Source organism: Centroberyx gerrardi, chromosome 24 (genome assembly GCF_048128805.1).
Source record: "Centroberyx gerrardi isolate f3 chromosome 24, fCenGer3.hap1.cur.20231027, whole genome shotgun sequence".
Taxonomy (NCBI): Eukaryota; Metazoa; Chordata; class Actinopteri; order Beryciformes; family Berycidae; genus Centroberyx; species Centroberyx gerrardi.
The window spans coordinates 22973385-22996770 of NC_136020.1; the positions used below are offsets into that span (position 1 = coordinate 22973385).

General features: G+C 44.2%; 1 protein-coding gene across 1 annotated transcript in view; it reads right to left on the reverse strand.

The window, feature by feature from the left end:
- Positions 1–23386, reverse strand: part of syn3 (synapsin III) — a 133704-nt gene that overhangs the window by 73921 nt on the left and 36397 nt on the right. Inside the window, exons 4-5 of the mRNA XM_078282174.1 lie at positions 17263–17354; positions 1357–1513 (exon numbers count right to left, since the gene is read on the reverse strand). Coding sequence (XP_078138300.1) covers positions 1357–1513; positions 17263–17354 — 249 coding nt within the window. The remainder of the gene's footprint in view (positions 1–1356; positions 1514–17262; positions 17355–23386) is intronic.

A 23386-nucleotide genomic window follows, 5' to 3' on the forward strand; every position in this document is an offset into this window, starting at 1 on the left:
TCCAATATCAAGCTAACTTCACTACGGTTTTTACATCTAGGTGGACAGAGGAATAGTGATAGCTGCTGTTGCCAGTAGACAAAAAGCGAGAATCATTCTGGTCTATTTGCTCCAGTCGGTGGAGAAATTGGTCACCGATAGCTTTTTTTAACTGTTAGTGTTTAAGTGTTTTAGGGTGGAATTTTCCTTTAAGTGACATATCTACCTTTTCGAAGGGAACGTCTTTGTACCAAAGCATCAAAGTTCGTACATTTTTGTCAGTTGTGGTACAGCAGTGTTCCTTTAGAGGTAGAGATGACAAGAGTCTCTACCAACCAGTAATCCCTTAAAATACCCTTACATTTACATTAATTCACCCCTTAATTCATACAAAATCCCCTTGAAATGAGTTAAGGGAGTTATTAATGGAGGAGACCCCATCTAAACCTCCTTAAACTCCTCTTAATGTTTGACTGCATACTTTCTAATTGAATGTAAAATTCAGGGAGACAGGAACTTTCCATTAATAACTCATTAATAACCTGTAAACCTGCACAAAAGGCCTGAAAAATCCCTTAATTTCTAGTGTCTCTGTGAACCAACCCATGGATAAATCCCTTATAAATGGATAATTAATGTTTATGTAATGAAAAATTAAGGATGTTTCAGGGATAAAATTAAGGGGTTTGGTTACAGATATGAACCCATGCCACTTGTACCCTTTTAGGTTCAGTCTTCTACCTTCAGTTTTCTCAGTGAGTGAATAACAGTCTCTTGGTACAGACAGGTGGTCCGGCTCCCTTTAACAGCCCAAATAAATCATCAGAGGCAGCCGAGGGGAGCGGCCCGGACCGCTGTGTGGGGGTGGAGAGGAGGAGAGAGGAGGAGGAGAGAGGAGAGAGGAGGAGGGGAGAGGAGAGGAGGAGAGAGGGGGAGAGAGAGTAGAGAGGAGAGAGGAGGGAGGAGAGAGGGGGAGGAGAGAGGAGAGAGAGGAGGAGAGAGAGGAGGAGAGAGGAGAGAGGGGAGAGAGGGGAGAGAGGACAGAGGAGGAGAGAGGAGGAGAGAGAGGAGGAGAGAGGAGAGAGGAGAGAGGAGGGAGGAGAGAGGAGGGAGGAGAGAGGGGGAGGAGAGGGGAGGAGAGAGGAGAGGAGGAGAGAGGGGGAGAGAGAGGAGAGAGGAGGGGAGAGGAGGAGAGGAGGAGAGGAGAGAGAGAGAGAGAGGAGAGAGGGGGAGGAGAGGAGGAGAGGAGAGAGAGGAGAGAGGGGGAGGAGAGAGGAGAGGAGAGAGAGGAGGAGGAGAGAGAGAGAGGAGGAGAGAGAGAGAGAGAGAGAGAGAGGAGGAGAGAGAGGAGGAGGAGAGAGGAGGAGGATCTCTTACCACCCAGGGTTTGCTGCAGAAGTTGTAGATGGAGAGCAGGGAGTTGACGCTCGGGACGCCGCCGAACTGCAGACCAATCACGAGGCTCCTGAAGTCCTCGCCCGGCGTCATGCTGTAGGCGTGCTGCCGGATCAGGACGAAGTCCGGCTTGAAGGACCTGCAGGGGGACGGACAGGGGGACGGACAGAGGGACGGACAGGGGGACGGACAGGGGGACGGACAGGGGGACGCACAGGGGGACGGGGGGACGGACAGGGGGACGGACCGGGGGACGGACCGGGGGACGGACAGAGGGACGGACAGGGGGACGGACAGGGGGACGGACAGGGGGACACGGACAGGGGGACACGGACGGGGGGACGGACAGGGGGACGGACCGGGGGACGGACAGGGGGACGGACAGGGGGACGGAGACCTCAGATAACGGATCCTGGAAAGGTTTGTTTTCAGCAGGCTTCCCAAACTCACTTGGACATCAAATTGAAGAACTGTTCAATGATTTTTGATCTGCTGTTGGGTGAAATTTACATAACACTGTCATGTTTTCAGGGTGAGAGATGACACCGGTCCAAACTAGATACCAGAGAAGACACATTTTTTACTCATGATTTTGTCAAGTTAAGAAATCCCTTCCCAATATTGGACGCTTGATGGTGGTGCGATGAGTTTCTCCTCCTTGACTACAGACCAACAAATAAACACTTCTGCTGCACTTCTGGCTGCACCTGATTGGATGAACGCTTTCACTCGTTGGGCCGTCTGCGCTCGGATTTCAAACCGGTAAAACATGGCGGCTCGTTTGGAAACTTTCTCTTATATTACAAAAATAGTTCGAAAACATGTGTGTTCGAAACAAATAACTGCCATTTTTTATTTCCTGTGTTTAACACCTTTAACCTGACAACAAAGCCACTCAATAAAAGAAGCTCTTACTTTCTTTTTTGCTTTATAAAGTCAGACAACAGCACCGTACGAGCTCACACCCCGACCGCTCTGTCAGCACATTATCACTCTGCCTGTTTCCACTGCTCTGTTATTCTCTGGCTGCGCAGCTGAAGGAGTGAAGAAATCTCTAATCTTTTTGGACCATCTATCCAATTAACACCTAATCCGTCCCATTACAAACTGTTCTGGGATCAGGGCCAAGCGGCCCATCAGGAGGCCTCCATTAAACCTGCACACATCTGACATTAAGACATGAAATTCAGTTGGACTGCAGTTTTTTTTTTTACCCAATTTTCAGGTTAAATTCAGGTATCTTGCATCTGTGCATGTTTCAGATTGCTGTCAATTTATGCACTTATCAGTATGTATCTTGCATGTTGGTCAATTATATGTATTTTTTATGTGTGTCCTTATGGAGATTTTCAAAATAACTGTGTCATTAACAGCATATAGGAGATATAAAATGGTTGTTTTCCTAGTGATTGACAGGTCGTCGATTACGGGCCAATAGCAGGCGGAGCTGCTCCACCTTGGCTCCGCCCTCTGCCTCTCTTTGGCTGCTCCGGCTCCAAAAAATGTCAACATGGCGGCGACCGTAAACACAAACTTTAGGCTTCAAAACGGCCCTTCAGAAACCTCTGGGTGAAGAACAGTCACTACTCTGTTTTTACAGTTTATGGCAGTAACACATACTTGAGCTGAAAAATTAAAAAAAAAAATCGAAATCACAATATGAACTTCTGCAATTTCCAAATCTCAGAGTCTGCAGTAAATTTATTCAGAGAGAGTTTGGTGGATTTGTGAACAAGAAGTTTTAGAATCAAAAACTTTCATCAGACTCAAACTCAGTAAATCTGCACACTGACATCTAGTTTTATTTGACAAAATCACTTTTCTTTAAACAATATTAAAATTCTAAAAAATGTGACAAGGAAAACTTGTGATGATATGAATCGCAGTTTAAATCACAGTTGCAATATTCTGTCAAATAATCGCAATTAGATTTTTTTGTTAATATCTTTCAGCCCTAACACACATGCAAAACCAAAAAAATACATGCATACTGCACACATGCATAGGTACACACACACACACACACACACACACACACACAGACACACACACACACAGCGGTTCCAGGCTCTGCAGCTGGCTCTGGTCTTCAAGTGTTGCTGCTGTTCTCCTGCAGACGGACGCTAACTGGACTGATCTGATCTGATCTGATCTGATCTGATCTGATCTGATCTGATCTGATCTGGTCTGATCTGATCTCTGCTCTCAGCCTCAGTGGCAACAAACCAACATCTCTGCTGTTTATACTGCAGGAGGCCGTTTACTGAGGCTGCAGCACCGGACCAGGCTGCAGCACCGGACCAGGCTGCAGCACCGGACCAGGCTGCAGCACCGGACCAGGCTGCAGCACCGGACCAGGCTGCAGCACCGGACCAGGCTGCAGCACCGGACCAGGCTCATCGCTTCAGATACCAACTGAAACAAAACCTCCTGATGAATACACCGGCTGGTTTGTGTTTGTGTGCTGCTGCTGAGAAACACCTGGCTTTAGATCTCTGTGTACCTCTGGTAGAGTCTTGTGTTGTGTCTCTTCCTCCATGATAAAACCCCAAAATCAGTGATTCTGTGATCTGTTGCTCCGGTAGAGCAGACTGGAGAATTGTGTTTTTTTCTCTCTCCATTCACTGCCGTTGTCTGGAGGAACAGTCTGAAAATCACACTTCTGCTGAAGAATCAGAATCTGACAGCTGAATGGATATTTTCTGAACATGAACAAGTCTCTCCAGCAGCTACCCAGCAAACATTTTGACGCTGAACAGATTGTTATGATGTTGACGTGCAAATAAAGCGCCAAAATGAAAGTTGAGACGACGTCTGTAGTCGTCCAGAGCTGCACCGTCTGTCAAGTGCTTGTTCAATAGAAACCAGCAGAGGTGAGACCAAGTCAACTTCGCTTGAGTCCCAAGTCAGTCTCAAGTCTTGAGCCACAAGTCCCAAGTCTAAATGTAGATTACCAAGTCAAGTCCATGTCATTAAAGTCAAGTCTCAAGTCTAAATGTAGAACAGCAAGTCAAGTCAGAACAAATCAAGAGTCCAGTATCAATTTAATATCTTAAAGAAAACTAAATATCTAGGACTTTTCAATGCAATATGGTTTTAATAGGATAAAAACTTGGTAAGAGCATCATGAGTTTGATTTCTAGAATCAGTTTCAACTTCAATAAATTCAATCATTCCATACAAATTCAGAAAACAGAATTTAAATTCAGTCGTCCGCTGGAACAAATCTCATCACTTTCAATCTAAGTCATTTACACAAACACAAGATCTCAAGTCAAGACTTTAGAAACCTTTTCAAGTCATCAAAGTACAAGTCAGAGTCAAGTCCCAAGTCACCAGAACCCAAGTCAAGTCAAGTCTCAAGTCTTCTCTTCATGCAGCAAGTCAAGTCTCAAGCTATTCAAACTGTGACTCGAGTCCAAGTCATGTGACTAAAGACAGTAATCTGTGATGTCACCAACATGTACGGTACAACCTGGAAGTGCTCGAGTCACAATCCGTGTCAGTAGAATATATATTTGAGTTTTTGCAACAAACTGAGATTCCCTTTGGAAGGACTGACGGCCGATCTGAAGCAGGAAATGCGAGCGTTTCCCCAGAGGAATCTCCTCGCTGCTCTCACTGTCACTCTCACTCTTTCCATTTGTTCCAATTTATTCACAGTGGAGCCGTGGATCGGTGGGACGTCCCGGACGGAGGGCAAGACAAACTCTTCTCCCTCATTTCTGTCTATTAATGTCAGCAGTGGATGTTCAGCACTAAAAGCTGTCAGAGGGGAACAGGAGAAACACACTGGAGACGGACTTGAACCGCGATGGAAGTCCATACAGTTTCTATGAAATGTTCAAGATCCAAGATTCAAAACTTTATTGCCATACCAACTTAGTTGTTAGTAGTTTGTTTCAGTGTGCTCATAACAGAGCAACATTAACAACAAGGACCTCAAACATAATATAACAAGAAAGACACATGGAAAAATAAATGACAAAAACACATGAGCCCCTCCCACCCCACACCATGAATAAAAAAGTACGGATGTAAGACTTAAAAACCCCAAAAGTACAAGAATAAAGTCCAAGTAGCAGATCAGCTTAAAGGGATAATAAGAGATCTGGTACAGTGACAGGGTAAAGTGACCAGTGCATTAAAACATTGGTTCTCAACGTGGGGTCCGGGGACCACCAGGGGTCCTTGAGGGGGTTCCAGGGGGTCCACAGCAAACTGATGAATCGTTAAACTTCAGCATTACTTCATTTACAAGAAGTTAACACAGTTAGAGAATGTAGAAGAATGACTGTTCTGATCATAGTTTCTCTGTTATCTCTCTACCTGCAATACAGACAGTCATGTGATTCTGGACAAAAATATTATCTGATTTGGGTCCAAGAGAAAAAATCTCATTAAATGGGGGTCCGTGGCTCTAATGTGGACTAAATTAGGGGTCTTCAATATGAAAAAGGTTGAGAATCACAGCATTAAAAGACTATTGTCTAACTGCATTGTCAGTTAGCATAAGGAGCTGACTGGGGAGCCATTCAGTATCTGGATAGACTTACAGTAAGTGCTGCTGAGGAAGCGAGGGGTTTTCATTTTGATCAATCGTTCTATGAAATACAGTATATATGAAATGTGTAAAAACAGGTAGACTGCTCCTTTCCACTCCCTCAGTATCACAGAGACTCCGGCTGCAGAAGACATTCGCCTCAGCAGGATGGTTTTGATGGTTAATGGTGTCGGTGCCCTTATACCGACAGACCGTTACCCGCCGCTCGCCACCCATTAACTTTGTTTTCCGTCTCTTCGCTCGGACTCGCCCGGCCGCAGCCCGGCTCCCCGCGGCTCCCCCGCGGCTCCGGGCCGAACCTCGAAGCGGCGCATCGACGCTTTACGATCCGAGTCCCTCCGGCCCTGCGGTCATCACTTCTCGGGCGATATGCTAATGCGACCTTTGAATGGTTCGTCAGCGGTGCAATAAAGTTCTGATAGCAGCGACTGGTGTGGGAATACAAGGTGAGAGATCAGGAAACGAGAAGAGAAAGGATCCATGTGGAATCTGCTTCAAAACACCCACACTGCAAAGACTTGTTCAATTATTTTATCTTGTCTCCAGACTTATCAAGCTGGTTTTAGTTAGTCATCAGATAATTTACCGGTTTCAACAAATTTCAGGATAATGTAACTTGTTTCAGGACATTTTCTTGGTAAAAGTGAAATTGTCTTGGAGAAAGTTTCTTGTTTCCAGATTTTCTTCATTGTTTTATGATGATTTCTTGAAAGAAGAAGTCATATTGGCATGAATCAAGTGAAATTTACTGAAACCAGCAGATTATCTGCCAGTGCAGTGAGAGAATTTGACTAAAAACATCATGAGATAAGCTGATAGGTCTGGAGACAAGAGAAAATCACTGGACAGCTTGTCATTGTACTGTACAAGAGGGACTGGTCATTTTCATCAGCATTCCTAGAGCGGGAAACTATTCAAACCCGGGACAATACGCCGCCATTTTGTTCTTCAGATCCATTTATCTGACCAGATCTCTGACCTTCTAACGGGCTGAGCTGCGGTGAGCGTTTGTCCTCGTGCCGCGGCGTTATCTCCCTGCCTCTCGGTGATAAGGAGACTCGGGGCGGACCTCGCTGGGAACGCCACAAATGTCAGACAGAACATACCGAGGATCGGCCGCAGCGCTCGCGCACAATGGCACATTGTGTCCCGTTGGCTCGCCGTCAGCGAAAAAAGCAAAACGCACCTCAGAGAGAAATGTCTACCCTTTCCTGTTTAGAGGACAGCTGCACTCCTAACAAAAAGGGTTTTATACAGCGACAGGAAATTCTTATTTAGACTTGTACCATAGCAGAACCCTTTTTCTTGGAGTTAGGTGCGGTTCCTCATAGACTCTTTATGATCCTTTAAAGTACTGATTCTCAACTTTTTGGCTCGTGAGCGGTGAACAGTTCAACCAAAGAATTAATTTCCCTTTTCAAGTTATTTCATTTGATTATCAGAGGCCAAGAGGCTGAAAAGTAGTGAGTATGTCACAAGTAAAAAGCAAAAAATCAGAGAAAAGTCAAGAAAAATAGACAAGATAATAATTGTGTATAGTCTTTCTTATCCAATAAATTATCTTATGACTCCCTGGTCAAGAATCAATTAAAGCTTCACTAGGTGACTTTGCAGGTCGGCAGCTCCAAATAGAGGAGAAAGAGGGAACTGTTTTAAAAACCGTTTGAACTTCAATACCCAGAAGCCCCGTGCAGTGAGGTCAGTAAACTGTTCACCAACCGGCCGGTCTGTGCTGCTTTATACCAAAGGAAACCAAAGAGACGAGAGAGGAAAAGATCTAACGCTGGTGAGTCCTGTGTGGAGAAGATTTCCCAACATACCCGACACTAGAATGTAATTTGGGCCAATTTGTTGAGAATCTACAGCGTCTCGATTAGTGAGGATGGGTCGCTCTTTTCTGTTGCAGCCCCACTTTGTGCTTTAGGCTGATAAGACAAGTGGATTTTTACATAAAAACCTGCCTAGCGCGACTTAATAATTAATAATATTAAGAATATACAAACTATTCCAAATCCATAGTAATAAAATTAAGCAGGGAGTGCTACATCGTCGTCGTTGGCACCAGTGTGCTGTTGCTTTTATACAACATTTACAACATTTTTACAGTCGTATCAAACATTAAACAAAGATATCATATATACATTAGATATTAAATATTTTGACCCTGCAGCAACAAAAAAAGTAGTTCCCTGTTGCTAAACACTAAACATCATTAATGAGAAACAACAAGGCGGAGCGATACCATTCGAGATGCAAAGTCAAGTTCATGCTTCATACTGCGGTTATAAGGCCTCTCATCCAATCACAGTGCATGGCCAGAAACACATTGTTGTATATGAACTTTTGAAGAACCACACTGGGTCTTTTACTTTGAGTTGGAGGGATTTCTCTCTCTTCATCCTAACAATAATAATTCAGGTTTCGTATAGAACCGCCACCTGAACCAAAGAACCCGTGAAGAACCCTCCTTTCTCTGTGTGTAGAAGAAGAGTCTGGGATATAGCATCATGCTGCGTTCTCTTTGCCTGGATCCTCATGGTCGCGGCCGTGGCTCCAGGCCCGGTGGGGGGGGGGGCCTGGCAGCGGCTCGGGTCCTGGGCGGCGGCCTGGTTAGAGGGCCCGCCTGAGTCTGGATCGCCTCCAGACGTTCATTCACGTGTCATCTGCACGCCAAACGCAGCGAGGGACCAGAGAGTCACGTAGAAACAACCGGCGCGCGGCAACGGCTCAAAAATAACAAGAGACGGAGATTAATTTGAATTACACGTCTGGAATCCAAACAGGAGAGGGTGTAACGAAAGCAGATCTACTGGCAAAACGAATTAGAGAATGTTTAGCCGCTAAACGGTGATTGCATTCAGGATTTCGGAGAACGGCCCCATGGGAAAGAGAACTGTAACGGGGGAAAAGCACCAAAACGTGGAGCTGGAAGAGTGATGGGGCGCCAAAGGACCTCTGGCAGAAAGGGAAATGAGTGTTGTTATGAGTTGGAGTGAATTAGCGAGGCCATTTGTATTCATGGCTATATTACAAAAGAGGGGGGGGGGCGGCAGAGCGGGCAGAGCGGGCCTCGCCGCCGCTGTATGCTTTCATTACAGTCACAGCGCCGCTACAGGAAAGCGCCCCGGGCCTCTAAAGCCACATCTGAACCCTGAGCGGGATTTATTTGCTTGGTAACAAGATGAACCTGTCTGAGGTATTAGGTGTCGGGGGCAGACAGCTCCCTCGCTGATTAAAATGGGCTTTCATGGGGGTCGAAGGAGAGGGTAAGGGATTGTGTGTGTGTGTGTGTGTGTGTGTGTGTGTGTGTGCATCGTCTCTGTGTGGTCTGAGCGGTAATCGTCACCTGAGGTAACCGAAGGAGGAAGTCTCGTTGTGTGTGTGCTGTGGGGATTTGGAAGGGGAGGGAGTCCTGTCTGGCTGAGACCAGTAGCTTACGGGACAGAAAATTAAATAGAAAGAGAAGAGAAGAAGAAAAAAAAACAAATCAGACAAGGATCTGCTAATGTAATCCCCCCCCAACCCTCCGCCTGTGGGCCGGCAGGTCGGAGGACGGGGAGGAATGTGGAGGGCGTTCAGCCGTGAAGGGGTGGAAAACATCCATCTAAAAGTCATTTGGTTTATTATGGAGTCCTAATTCTCTTAAAACAAGAGGAAAAGCAAACCAGTGGGGTGAGATGATTCCACTTGCTTCAAATGTCAATCAACTAAAATGACACAAGAATTTCACTTGCTTTTATACTCGCAGTAATTGTGATGTGACAATAAAACTTGAAACTTGAAACTTGACTTTTAACACAGTGAGATGACGCTTAACAGCACCCAGCTACAGAGGAGTGAAGTGTCTCCTGGTGCCGTAATGGAGGAACACTGGAAAACTGTCTCTACACAAATAAAGTGTAAATCTGTATCAAGCAGCTAGAAGCAGAGAGCAGCTGAGTCAGCTTGTTGTGGTGTGGCTGTAGATCCATTCAGTAACGTTCTCAGTAAAAGTGAATAGTGTGATAAGGTGGATTTGGTTACTGTGACACAGTAAACTGTCTTGTCTTTAGCCCTAGTCTCTACTCCAAAACACTCTGAGTTGTAGCTTGAGAAGAGTCAGCTCAGTTAACCTGAACAAACTGTTAGCTAGCTAACTAGCCAGCAAACACACTGATGTTAATGTGAACATGCTAACGCTAGCTGCTACTAGCTACGTTAGCTAGTGTTACGGTGACCGGACGTCCCGGTTTGTCCAGGACTGTCCCGGTTTCAAGATGGGTGTCCCGAGTCCCTACAAATATCTGTAAAACACTAAAATTACCAAAAACTACCAAATTGTCCCGGTTTTCACCACAATTAAAATAATAATAATAGTATTATACTTGTTTTCAGCGCTTACATAGATGTTTATCATGTTCTGTCCTGCTCATTATTACCTAACCCAATCAAAAAACATAAACAATGCACCACGCGTCTGAATGTTTTGGTGGATTTTTGGAGACAAAACATCATTTTTCGTTTGCTGAGGCTCTGTCCATGGTGTTGAAATGTGCAGTCAGGTGTGCTAAGTGCTGAAATAATTGTCCCCTATCCTGATGAAAACACCTATGATGCGTGCATAAGCGCATACATGTGCGCGTGCATGAACATGCGGTACACTTAAGGGTCCCGGTTTGGGGTTTTTGAAAATGTGGTCACCCTAGCTAGTGTGCTAATCAGATGTGTTAACAACAAGACAGTGATGTTAGCTGACCAGATACTATGGTTAGCTAGCTAACAAGCTGACATTATCTAAACACTAAATCAATCAGATGGATCAGTGATGAAATGATCAGTTCAGTCAGAAACAGACAGAAATTAACCGTCTGTTCAGTTCTGTTGATCCACACAGGTTGTATGTTTGGAAACACAATCAGCTGATCTTGCCAGTGGTGTTAACCAAGAGCTAAGGACCTCCAACATGGCCGCCAGATGGTGCATTAAGTCACCTGAAATCCCTCTACAGAGAAGTATCAGTAATGAAAGCAGGCCCTTAAAGACAAATCAAGAATATTTAGTATATTATGCTTTTTGCTTTGCTGACAGCCTCCACTTCATATTTACTTCCACATCCACATTCACATTCTAGGTATTTAGCTGACGCTGCTATCCAAAACCACTTAGAATGAATGCAGCAGTAAAACAAGCTCAATAAAATGCTCAACCACCAGCATTACCTACAGTGAACACGCCCACTCTGCCCTACATTAATCACCACTAATTTATTAAACCGTTTTATTAACCCGCAGGAGCAGAGCTGTGGAGGAGGAGGAGAAGCTTGACGAAGGAGAGAAACCTTTTGGTCTGCGGCTAATCACTCTTGGCTGCCGGAACCGGTCTTCCAGCCAGACCGTGTTCCTGCTTCCAGTCCGGCAGCTAGCCGGAGGTTTTGGCAGCGCGGGCGGCAGAGAAACCAAAAGGCTGACTACAGCGGTGCAGTGGAACAACACGCTGCAGCTGCCGGGCCTCGTGGCACGCCGCGCCGCTGCACTGCTGCACATGCCACGTCGCACATAATAATAACAACTATATTTGTGAAGCACTTTTGTAAAAGCAATGTTTACAAAGTGCTTTACATGCAATAAAACCCAAAAAGAGAGAGTGATGCAAAAGTACCACAGTTAAGTAAAATAAAGTTGGATAAAAAAGAATAAATGAATAAAAATAGGAATAAAAGGTAATACAAGAGATGCACAGATACAAGTGGAAAATAGAGATACAACTAAAAACAGATTTTGACATAACAGTATGTGTCTAACCACATGAATGCCTGGTTAATACAAGTTGTCCCCTAAAGAGACAGTAATAAACAACTAAATAAGTAAAGAACAAGTAATAAAACGAGAAACACAATTACAAAACGAAAAATAAAATGGAGATACAACTATAAGAGGAGCAATTCACATAAAAGCCTGTCTGTAAAAGTGTGTTTTTAGAAGGGATTTAAAAGATGAGACATGTATTTTTATTGATATGTAGAGCGATATGTATATTGTGTTTCTATTTTAGCTGTCAATTTGCCTCTGCACCAATTTCATCAAAACAAATTCCTGTACATTTTTTGTACTTGGCAAATAAAGAGATTCTGTGTCTGACTCTGGATTCAAAACTGCAGCAAAGTGAATATGCCATATCTGCATAAATCCTGAGGAAAGTCAAAAGTGCAGTAATAATGTAAAAGTAATGTGACACTTTATTGATCCCTGTAGGGAAATTCTCTTCCCTTCTCTTCTCTTCTAATGTGTATTGCTTTCTTCATAGTGAGCAGAAACATCACACGCTGTGCTGATGAAACATTTTACTGCACAGCTACATCTTGGTTGTAAATGTTAATTGTCAGCATAATTTATATGTACTGTTGCACTATTGAATGCATACTATTCTCATATGCTTTTGTGTATATGTGTTTTTCAGTAGGCTTGGATTGCAGGACCATATCAGAAACATATCAGATTTAAACTCTCGTCTCCTTTGACATTAACATGCATCTCGTATCCTGATTGTGTCTAGATCTGATGTTGCTGGATTAGATTTACACCCTGTGTTAATATGCAGCTCCAGTATACACAGTGAAATCAGATTTCTCTTTCCTTCACCAAAACGCAGATTATCACGCACATCACTTCACCTCCTAATATTTACATCATTTAAAATTGACGGTAAACACATCGTCTCGCCTTTTCCCCATCCACCAGTAAACTGACAATCCATTTTTGTTCCTATCTGGTTTTGGATGTGCGCCCAAAAGCTATTTTCCGTTTATGTAGCTCCTACATGTGGATTAGAGACGCACTGCATTTACACTTTGTTGTCAATGTGGCCAAATGTTTCTGTGTCCACCTGGAGAACGTTTGTGTGTCTCGGGTGAATTTACCCATGAGTGTTACGCATTTGCACGTTATCTGATTCCAATCCGATCACCCAGGACGCAGGTTAATGCATGTAGGTGTGAAGCGGGTCTTGAGTCTTTTTCATCAGTGCTTCCCACCAGAGTCCACAGGGTGAAACAGGCACTCAGACAGACCGACACCTGCTGCACACACGCTTATTTCCTAAGAGATTTTCTGAGCTCCAATTTCTCAATTTCACTCATCAGTCACATCATGGTTGAGTAAACGAATATTTCTTTTCTCTTAATGCAGAGCAAACATGACACACACGAGAGAGAGAGGAGCTTCTGAAAAGATCCACATGCATAAACAAGTGTGAAACCACAGAACTGTGAGAAGGAGCGCGGCGGAGGGAATGTGTTTCAGAGAGCCTGCCTGTGGACAGAGGTCAGAGGTCAGAGGTCAGAGGTCACGACGCTGAACGCAACACAGCCCGCCGTTACAAGACACTTCATGCGTGTAGAAGCACTGCGCTCGGACAAGGAACCTGCTATGAATATGTGAACATGAGCCCGTATGCATGTCTGCAGACACACACACACACACACACACACATACAAAGTGGTAGGAGGTGTGTGAACCAAGTCGAACCTTCCCATGCTCACACACACACACACACACACAAATATGTCATCAAACATAACACCTTTAATCTGTGGTGTTTGGGAAACTGGAGTTTTTTTCCATCTTGTGTTTATTTAAGTGTTACACAATGTATGGACCGGCCAATCAGAGCGGGAGATATTTATTTCAGTCAATCTTTTGGCTGAGAATAAAACACATTGCTATCATAAGAAATAATTATAGGCGAAGCTTTCATTGGCCAAAGATCTAACATGAGAACAGATTCCAATCAATTTACACATTTGGCATTTAGCGAATGTTTTTATCCAGAGCGACTTACAAAGAGTGAGCCGCTAGAGGTTCAATGTCAATATTGGCTTTTTTTCGGGGAGATTGAACCTGGGACTTTCCAGTTACAGGACAGTCTTCCCAACCTCTAGGCTGCCCTGCCTTATTTGTCATCAGCCAATCAGACTGCTTGCTTGAAACAACCATTGTATGCGTTGTAGTCAAGCAAAGAAACATCAACGACAATCTAAACCGCAAAACAATCTGGCAGTGAATGTCAGTGTTTGTGAACGAGGCTCTTTGCTTCGCCACAGCAGTCACACCATCTGCATCCAATTTGGCTGCTCTATCTATACAGCCATATCACCCAAAATATTCAACCCACACAAAAACCTCAGTGTCACTTTGGACAACAGGTTGCAGTGTAATCTAGGCCTCATTACTGGTCTCACCACCCCTGGTCTGTAATTATCCTCGCTTGATTTCAAACCGCCTGCATGCTCAGGCCATTTCCTGCACAAACACGACTTCCAACACTGATAAGAAAGTTATTTTACGAAACCGTGTGATAAACCGTGCCAAGGACAACACCAAGATTAGCTGATATTTCCCAAGAAGCTTGCGAAGCAGGATGAGGACCGGTGGACTGACACTGGACGGCGTGCAGTGAATTAGCTGATCTAATCAACCAATCATGATGCATGAGCCCAGTATGAAGCTAGGAGGATAAGAAGGAGAGGACTACAGCGGCTTTGCAGAAATGTCACTAATCTCCTAGCAACGACAGCCGGCGCCAACATGGAGGTCCAGCGGAGAACTGGCTGGGTGCGAATAATGACTAAATATAGCCTACAGTATAACAACTGGGCAAGAAAAAAAGGTCAATTCATTAATGTTATAAGTAAAAAGTGAATAGCCCAATAATGTAGATTTGTTTCAAAATGTTTGTTACATTGTTTTTTTTAATATTAAAGCTTTGTCTATTGTTCACTAACTAGCAGATTTAGCAAAGCAACTAATGTTAATATTAACATGCGACTACTAGCCACTGCTAATGCTAGCTTCTATGTTTAGCTAGCTAACAAGCTGACTTAATCTAAACCCAAAATCCAATGTATCAGTGGCAAAATGATCAGTTCCCAGTCATAAACAGCACAGAAATTAACCGTCTGTTCAATTCTGTTCAGACGGACAAGTTGTACGTTTAGAAACGCGATCAGCTGTTCTTAGCCGTTGTTGCCCAAGAGCTGAGGACCTCCAATATGGCCGCCAGATTGTACACTACGTCACCTTAAGTCCAGTGGTTCCCAAACTTTTTAAAGTCCTGTACCCCCTCAAACACTCACCCTCCTGCTGTGTGCCCCCTCCACCTCCACAGACCGCCAACTCTCATATGATGCTACATTTTGCCATGTTTGTAAGCCTGCTACAAAAAGGAAGTATAACAAACATAAAGTAGGCCTATATGAAGACATGACTGTTTATTCAGCCTCGTAAAAAGCCCTCTCATATTTCAAACAAGTGACACGCACATCAGCTCAAGCACAATATGAACGACTTCTCACCACAGACTAATGTGAAGGGTGCGCTTGATTTGAAGCACATAACTCTGCAATGTTGGGTTGAATGGGAGAGAGTTTCAGTCTCAAATCATTTTCCACACACAGTCTGTGCCTGTACTTAGTTTTCATGCTAGTGAGGGCCAAGAACCCACTCTCACATAGACATGTTGCTGCAAAGGGCATTAAAGTCTTAACAGCACGGTTTGCCAGGGCAGGATACTCTGTGTGCAATGCAATCCAAAAGTCTGGTAGAGGCTTCTGGTTAAACTCCATTTTTACGGCCCCGTTCGTTGCTATTTCAATGAGGCTCTCCTGCTCAGACGCTGGCAAGCGGCATGAAGAGGATCCAGAGCATGAGGAGTGAGATGGATCAGGGAGAAAAATTATTTATGTCGTGGCCACGACTTCCTGTAACGTGCGAACGATATGCAATTCGAGCTCTCGTTTTCTCTTTATTCGTGCGCACAAGATACAATTCGTTCCCTCGATTTCCTCTTTACGTGCGCACAAAAACGTGCCCTCGAAATAGTGATATCGCACTCTTGATATATAATGCGCTCTTCACAAGCTTATAAAGAGTCAGTGCACATTTTGGTGATTATGTTTAAATGTGGCGCTGTCCTGGGTGTGTTGCAGCACCGGATTGTGTTTACATGGCCTGAAGGTTAAGTGGCTAAATATGTTGCAATATTTGGGGGATTTGCCTATTCAGTGTAAACAGACAATGGATATTAACATACCAAATCCTTACTAGGCCTATCTGCAATACCTAAAAGGTTCCTTTTAAGTTGCATTTTTTCCTAAAATACACAGTTTAACGAAATCGAGGGATCGAATTGTATCTCGTGCGCACGAATGGACTAAAACATGCGCACGTTACAGTAAATCGTGGACTCAATATAACTTTTTTTCGCTCCGTAGACTGCCGACTGTTAATTACTGTGACTGAAGTGGGTTTTTTTAAAGTGTGGGTTTATTTTTGACACAGAGAGGGTACTACAGATTTTTTTTGGCGTACCCCACTTTGGGAAAAGCCGCTCTACAACATCACAGGAAATCAGCACTGGGGAGTTGGAGTTGGACGAGTAGTAAAGGTTTGTGAGATCTCGCCCGCGAGAATCAGTGTAACTGCTCTGTTGTATTTTATATTTGATTCAGCCCAACTCTGGCTCCTTGTACAAAAACAGTCCCCTCCTGCTCTAACTCCTAGACATTTGTAATAAAGCCTAATTTTGAAACTAGAAGGTAACAGCCAGGAGCATTTTGTTTACTGTGATTATTGGTATGACGGTGCTGCAGTAGTGCAAGGTATTGTCCACATTGCCAACACACAATTGCAGTAAAAAAAAATGCTATCATGGGTATTATGACTTTTATACAAAGGTGAGCAATGCATGTGTGCTGTCTGAAAATGTTTCTTCAAAGAGGTATACATATAAGCAAATAAAAAATGGAGAAAAGCAGAAAAATCACTGACTAGCTTGTTACCATAATAGTTGGCATTGCAACCGATACACAGCTACGGCTTTATGGGAATTATCAGCACAGCCAGAGCGCTGATCAGATTGTATAACATGCATTTTGTAACACTGGGAAACACTGTGGCCGGCATTGTGTGGCTCTGAGAACCAGAGCTCAAAAGAGATGAAAAGATAGAATGAGGTGAAAAGATTGAATATTTTTAATACTTCTGTGTTTTCGTAAAAGCATATCAATCAATCAGGCATTTTCGAGCTTGGGCGAATGTGGGTAAGCGTGACAATAATAGCAGTCTTTTTTATTTTTAGCTTTCCCACTGGCGTAATCATGTTATATAGCCTTGATTTCTCTGACTGAAAGCAGCATTACATACACACAGTCATGCTTAATGCCACTGAGAGAAAAAGAAGTGGAGTCTTTGTGCAGGCTCGCTGAGGCAGATCACAGATTGCGTGGGCAAATGCGTCAAAGCCGAGTCACCAAAGGACTCGAGCTCCCCGCCTGCCTGCCGGCGTCTTACCTGACCACTTTGGTGCCGCCTTTGGTGACCTGCATGTCGACCATGCAGCCCGAGATCACGTAGGACGCCAGGTTGATCTCTGAGAACTCCGCCTGGGGGGGAACACAAGAAACCACCGTGCGATTAGACGTCGCATCGTACAACAAAACGTCACGTCATACAAGTTTGTCTGCAGGAACTGAACTCAGTGACTCAGCGCTGGGTCAAGTGGTTCTGAGCTAAGTAGGGCATTTCTGTACTTCAGCGCATAAAAGGTCCTCTTGTTTCCTTTGGCTTTCTGACAGAAATAGAGTTCTTTCAAAACGCCAACGTAAAAATGTTCTATTGTGCCGCTAGTTTGACCCGAGTGGATTTGACTTAAGAGTTACAGAAACGGACTCCTGCACTTTAACTTGACGTCCTTCCTGGAATGGAGTAGAACTGAGAGGAAAGACACTTAAGACCACGGTACATTCTTTTAATTTCACTTCATTTCACATTTCTGCACGTTGCACAGCGGAGAGAAAAAGACAGACGGAGAGACAGAGAGAGAGAGTATTAGCTGGTGAGAGGAGACAAATTGAGTTATCCCTCGTCTGCGGCCTCCCGGACAGTGAGCGCCTTGTGAAAGGCCGTAGCCTGGCTACCTAATGAGTCCGTCAAACTCCCAGAGATCCTCTAAAGGAGGGGCGAGACTCGACTTCTGGGAATGGACTTTCTGGACGGATGAGGACTATGGAGGGACAATTCAATTTTCTCCCTAATGACTGTCACTGCAGTCCAGAAATCCATTGATGTTAATGCTCCTGCTGACTTCGGCATTCCTGAAATTATCTCCTTTTCTTCTGTCCCATTACCTAAATGATGCCGTTTTAAGTCTCATGCATACAGTGTAAGAGTTTTAAAGTGTGTGGTTTGGCATAGCAAAGTCTTAACACTGCAGCAAACTTTACCAGTCACAGAGAGGGAAGTATTAAAAACATATGACATCCTCTGTGGTATGGCCAATAAAATTAAGGCTGATAAAAGAGCCATTATCTACAGCAGAGGGGTTTATGAATGATGCTCTCATGGAAGAAACCACTACTACATTGCGGATGTAAGATTTGTCTGTAAGGTTAAGTGCATCATCACTGTCAGACAATTATAGCTCCTGATATAATAATATTATTGCCTAAGAGGAGCACCGTCAGCAGCACCATACTTACCCAACAGTTACCGATGTATGTGTAGGCTACTGTCTTCAAATTAAAGTAGTATACATGCCTAGGAATAAAAAATAGGAGAGAACAACAAAGATCGCAAACTATCTTCCTTCCTTGGCACAGCAACTAATAAAGCACGGAGTGTGTTGCTGCAGTTTCATCACCAGTCTGCTAGCAACAACGTCTGCAGCCGTCATGGAGCTCCACAGGTGGATTAGCTAAATCTGCACCAAGCAGCTAGAAGAATTAAAGAATATGAAAATCTCCATAGCACAATCTTTAGATTCTATGTGATCAAATGTCCCAAAACATTGATCAGAAATTGCCCTACAGCCCTACTGACTTTGATGTTTACAGATGTAGCTCAGCTCGCGGCCCTGAGGAAACACTCCCGGCGTAAAAACCCTGGTTTACTCTGAACACGCTTTCTCCGTTTCCTCAGAGAGGAAGTGGAGATATGGCGGGCAGCGGGGTCACGGCGGGAGGCTTCACTCGGTCTAATACACAGACCCCACGTTCCCCGGCAGAGTCGTCTCAAGGCTCTTTAACCGCCACATGCTGCAGGTACAGAAGCCCTGAGGGACGCTGAGCAGCAGGGTCGACCTCGCACATCAAACGCTGCCATTTGTTAGTCTTCACTTCACTTTTAAGTATGAGAAGTGACACTAATGTAGTGGGTTTAATGGGCCCTAAACGAGTTGCCTGCTGACTCTGGGTGGAAAAAAAAATTCAATTTGGCATCTCTGGTCGACTACCAAGCAAGAATCCAGCTATGTTTCATGTCTGTGAGGACTCAAAATCTGAGCAGATTCAAGACTCACTGCAGTGTAAAACAATGAAATATTACTTTAAGAAAACAAAAAAAATAATCAAATTAAAGTGCCATTCATAGAAGTACAAACCCCAGGCCAGGAGTCCTTTGTTGTTCTGCTCTGGCGTCACATGACCACAACATGCTGCTGCTGGGAAAACAAAACAACACAATCCCATGTGTGTCATCACTGGAGAACAGGAGCCAAATGCTTTTCACAGGCTCAGTGTGCATCACACTCACTAGCTACATATATACATGATGGTAATGTTGATGCAGAGAAAAGGGTTTGTGATGGGAAGGTCGACGGATTGAATCCTGGACCGTCTGGAAAATCTGGATGAAGTAAATGCGTAAAGGCCCGATCTGACAGGACGCATTTTTAGTAGCAGAGAGCGTCTTTTTCTACTTGTTTACTTGTTGTGAGTGAAGCTTTTTTCGCTCGTGAAAAACTGTCTTAAGCACCATTACAAGGCTATATTCACACTACTCCCAATACATTTGCAATAGGAACCGTCCCATGGCATTGTGCTATCCAATCACAATCCACACCAGCACGTGACCTTGACTTAACCAATAATTACACTGATTGGTGGGTTCACAGTAGATCCAGGATCAGGTACTCTTCTGCATTCTAACGTAAGGTATAGGTGAATACACTGATCTTGAACCAGCTGTCAAACAAGGTTTCATTGTGGGTTTATTGAAATGGCTAAATTATCGTATATTTGGGCTTTTTTGGAATTATTCATCGTATATCGTACAATAATTATCGTACATCTGGCAACCCTGGCCCCAAGTTGAAAAAGGTTGTTTTTTCCTCTACTGTCCAATAAGATCAACAGGGAGACAGAACTTCTGCAGTGACTTTTTGTAAACGATTACCACGGAGAATCACCTGGAGGTTTACGACTTCAAAAACTTAGAGTTACCACGATCTTACAGAAAATAGCAGCCTCAAGGCAAATTAGTGCTGCACTTGACATTTCTGGTAACTTTTTATCATGATCTTTTATCGCTTACAATGCTTGTGTAATTTAGCTAAAGCATGTTTTAGCTAGCACAATAAACAGCTGGTTGAGTGACTGACAGCTGATCGCCGGTTAGCATGCAGCAGGCTGTTCTGCTCGGCATGCTTCAACAAAAAAAGCCTCCAAACTGCTGCTGAAGTGCTGCTGAGCAAGGCACTCACCCCCTACTGGGTGTATGAATAACAAGCAGGGTGTTGCTGAAAGAGCTTGCATGCTCCGTCAACCTTCCCTTGATAAATAAAATCTAAAGAAATATATCAAATCCTGCAGCTGACCCTCTCCTCAACCCAGCAACTGGCATTATTCAAAGCAAGTTAAGTCAATTACTATCTCTACACACTTTCATGCAGTGGTCGTTTGAGACTTGGGAGTGCTGTCAGCCTGCTTCACCAGGCTTTACTTCAGCTTTCATCTACTATCTATGAAAAGAAAAACATTATGAGCAATATTGCAATTTTCTCAGAGATAAATTTCCCTTTCATCCAGTGCTGTGGCCCCGTAAACTCTGTACGGGGGAGTAAGTCCTTTTCTGAAACAATGCGCCAACGTGACGAAACTGTCTTCTTTTGCCAAGTGAAAAACACCCCCCTCTTTTATTTATTGTGTTGCTCCCGGAGCAGAGCAGGGGGCGAGTAGATGCCGTAATCTCATTTAGGGACAACGAGGCGCCGCTCACTCTCCCTGCGCCTCCGGGACTCACTTGGCTCTCTTCCTTTTCTTAGCTCTCCTCTACCGATACTCCCTCTGAAAGAAACATCTGTGTGCTCAGCAGCGCACGCCTTGCCAAGAAAGACTCTTAAATGCATGCAAATACACACTCCATCACACACACACACACGTAGACACACACACATCCTGCAGTAGTGAGTGCATCTCCCAGGCAAATCCCCAACACAGAGGCCTACGTTGACTTTTGCTGCGACCAGATAAAACCAGAGAGTGGGCAACGTTTTGGCAAGAGCCTAACGTCGTCTGTGATTGGCTGGTTCTGGGCAAGAGGCGCGCTAAAGGCCGCTGTCATTGGGCGGTAATGGATGAAGCGGCTGGTGCGGGGCACCGGCCCAGGAGGCGGGACAGGAGCCTTTTCACAGCGCCATGGTAACCATCACGGTAACACATTCAGACACTTGTCTCGGAGCGGCTCCTGCCCTGGGAAAGGAAAACAGGAAGTGATACATGGGACGACTGATTCTTCTCATCTGCTGACCTGCATCCATGTTGAATTAAGACTGGCTCCGAGCCGGCCTGCTGGGGGAAGCGGCTTCGGGACACAACAGGCTCGGGATTAAGATCCACTGGACCTCAAGCTGAATTTAATAACTTCAACAAAGCATTTTTCAGCCTTTAGTTCATTTAAAGTGGTAATCCTTGAGTTCCTCATTTTCTAAAGATGGCTGATCTTTGGTGCCAGGTGATGTCACCTTCTATAGAGTACAACAGGTGGTGACATCACCTGGCACCAAAGACCAGCCAATAGCAGATGACTAATTCAGTACCCTACTTTTCACCACTAAGTGTCAGGCTTCACCACAGACTTGGGTTTGGGATTCAGTTACTCTTTAAATTTTGACTCTATCCCTGGTGCCAAGTGCTCATTGCTGTCAATCAGAGATCACCTGTCAATCAAACAGTGTGGGCGGAGCTTGGATTTACTGTTGCTGCAGTTTGAGTTTCTCTCTTCTTTGTCTGTTCAGCCATGGTGGCTATCACTGCTCATGCTAACTACCCAGTTCTTCTTCTTCTGTTGATTCCAAACAAACCGGAAACATAAAACCCATCACTTCACTTTCAGACAGACGCTGAAAAAGCTTTCATCAACTGGATATAGGTTGGATCACTGTTGGGATGAGGGACAGACAGCAGCAAAACAGACATTTAATTATATGAAAACCGCATGGATAATAACTTTAATCAATATTATCTAACGGCCAACAAAGCGTCCTGCAGTGCGAGTCGCTGTGCAGCAGCATGGGACAGCGTGGAGAGGCGGGGTATTTTCCAGCAGCTACATTTAGCCTGCAGGCTGCGGACGGCTCAGTAAACAGTAAACACCGGGCGACTCGACCGCAGCACACAAAGCTCATCTGGAATCTTCTGGAGTATTTTTAGATCGGTGCTAATCTGTGTCACGGAGGTTCAGGTGGGTAAGGTGCCTTCTGTTGGGAGTCACGAGTCAACTGGTAAACAGGCACTGAAACGTTTGTCCTCTGGCAAAAAACAACTTAAACGACCAGTCAAACTACACTTAAACGTCACAATCAGAAACTTAATATAAATAAATGTCTGTTTTTACTGCTCTAACTCAACAGTGATCCAACCCACAGTATATCCAGTTCATAAAGCTTCTCCATTGTCCGTTCTAGAGTCTGGCAGCTCTTTCTTCTGCCACACAGGAAGTGATGCGTTTTACGTTTCCGGTTCGTTCGGGAATAAACAGCAGAAGAAGAACTGGGTAGTTAGCATGAGCAGCGATAGCCACCATGACTGAACAGACAGAGAAGAGAGCGCCAAGAGGAGAAAACAAGCAAAGACAATTCAAAACTAGATAGAAATGTGCCAAAATTGAAATGTTATATTGTAGCCTAATCGGTTTCATGCAAAATTCATGCATATTAGCCATGCACAACATTAAAAAACAACTAACAGACTAATTAAAACATCAATTCCATCCCTGAAGCACAAAATATGTCTGTGCTGCTTGATTTCCAAAATATATCAAGAGCCAGAAAGAGCTAATTTTCTTTTGCAGGGTCATTTCTGGTGTTATTTTTGACCAAGAGCACTTAAATATGTGACACATCGTAATTATGACTTCCTATCATGGCAGAAGGGAGTTTCAAGCTCTGAAGGCAAAGTAAGAACCAGCTTTTCCCATAACTGAGCCTGCTGACCACGACTGAGCCATATTTAACCATATTTAACCATATTTAACCATATTTAACTTTCTTCTCCTGTTCCACGCCACAGACAGCTATTATAATCCTTCTAATACTGCCCTTGTTCCATTGATAGGAAAGAAAAGCAGAGTTTTTTTTTTGAGTGAAGACCAAACTGGGAAAGCTGTTGATAAAGCTTAACGCTCGTCCAGATGGAGCCTC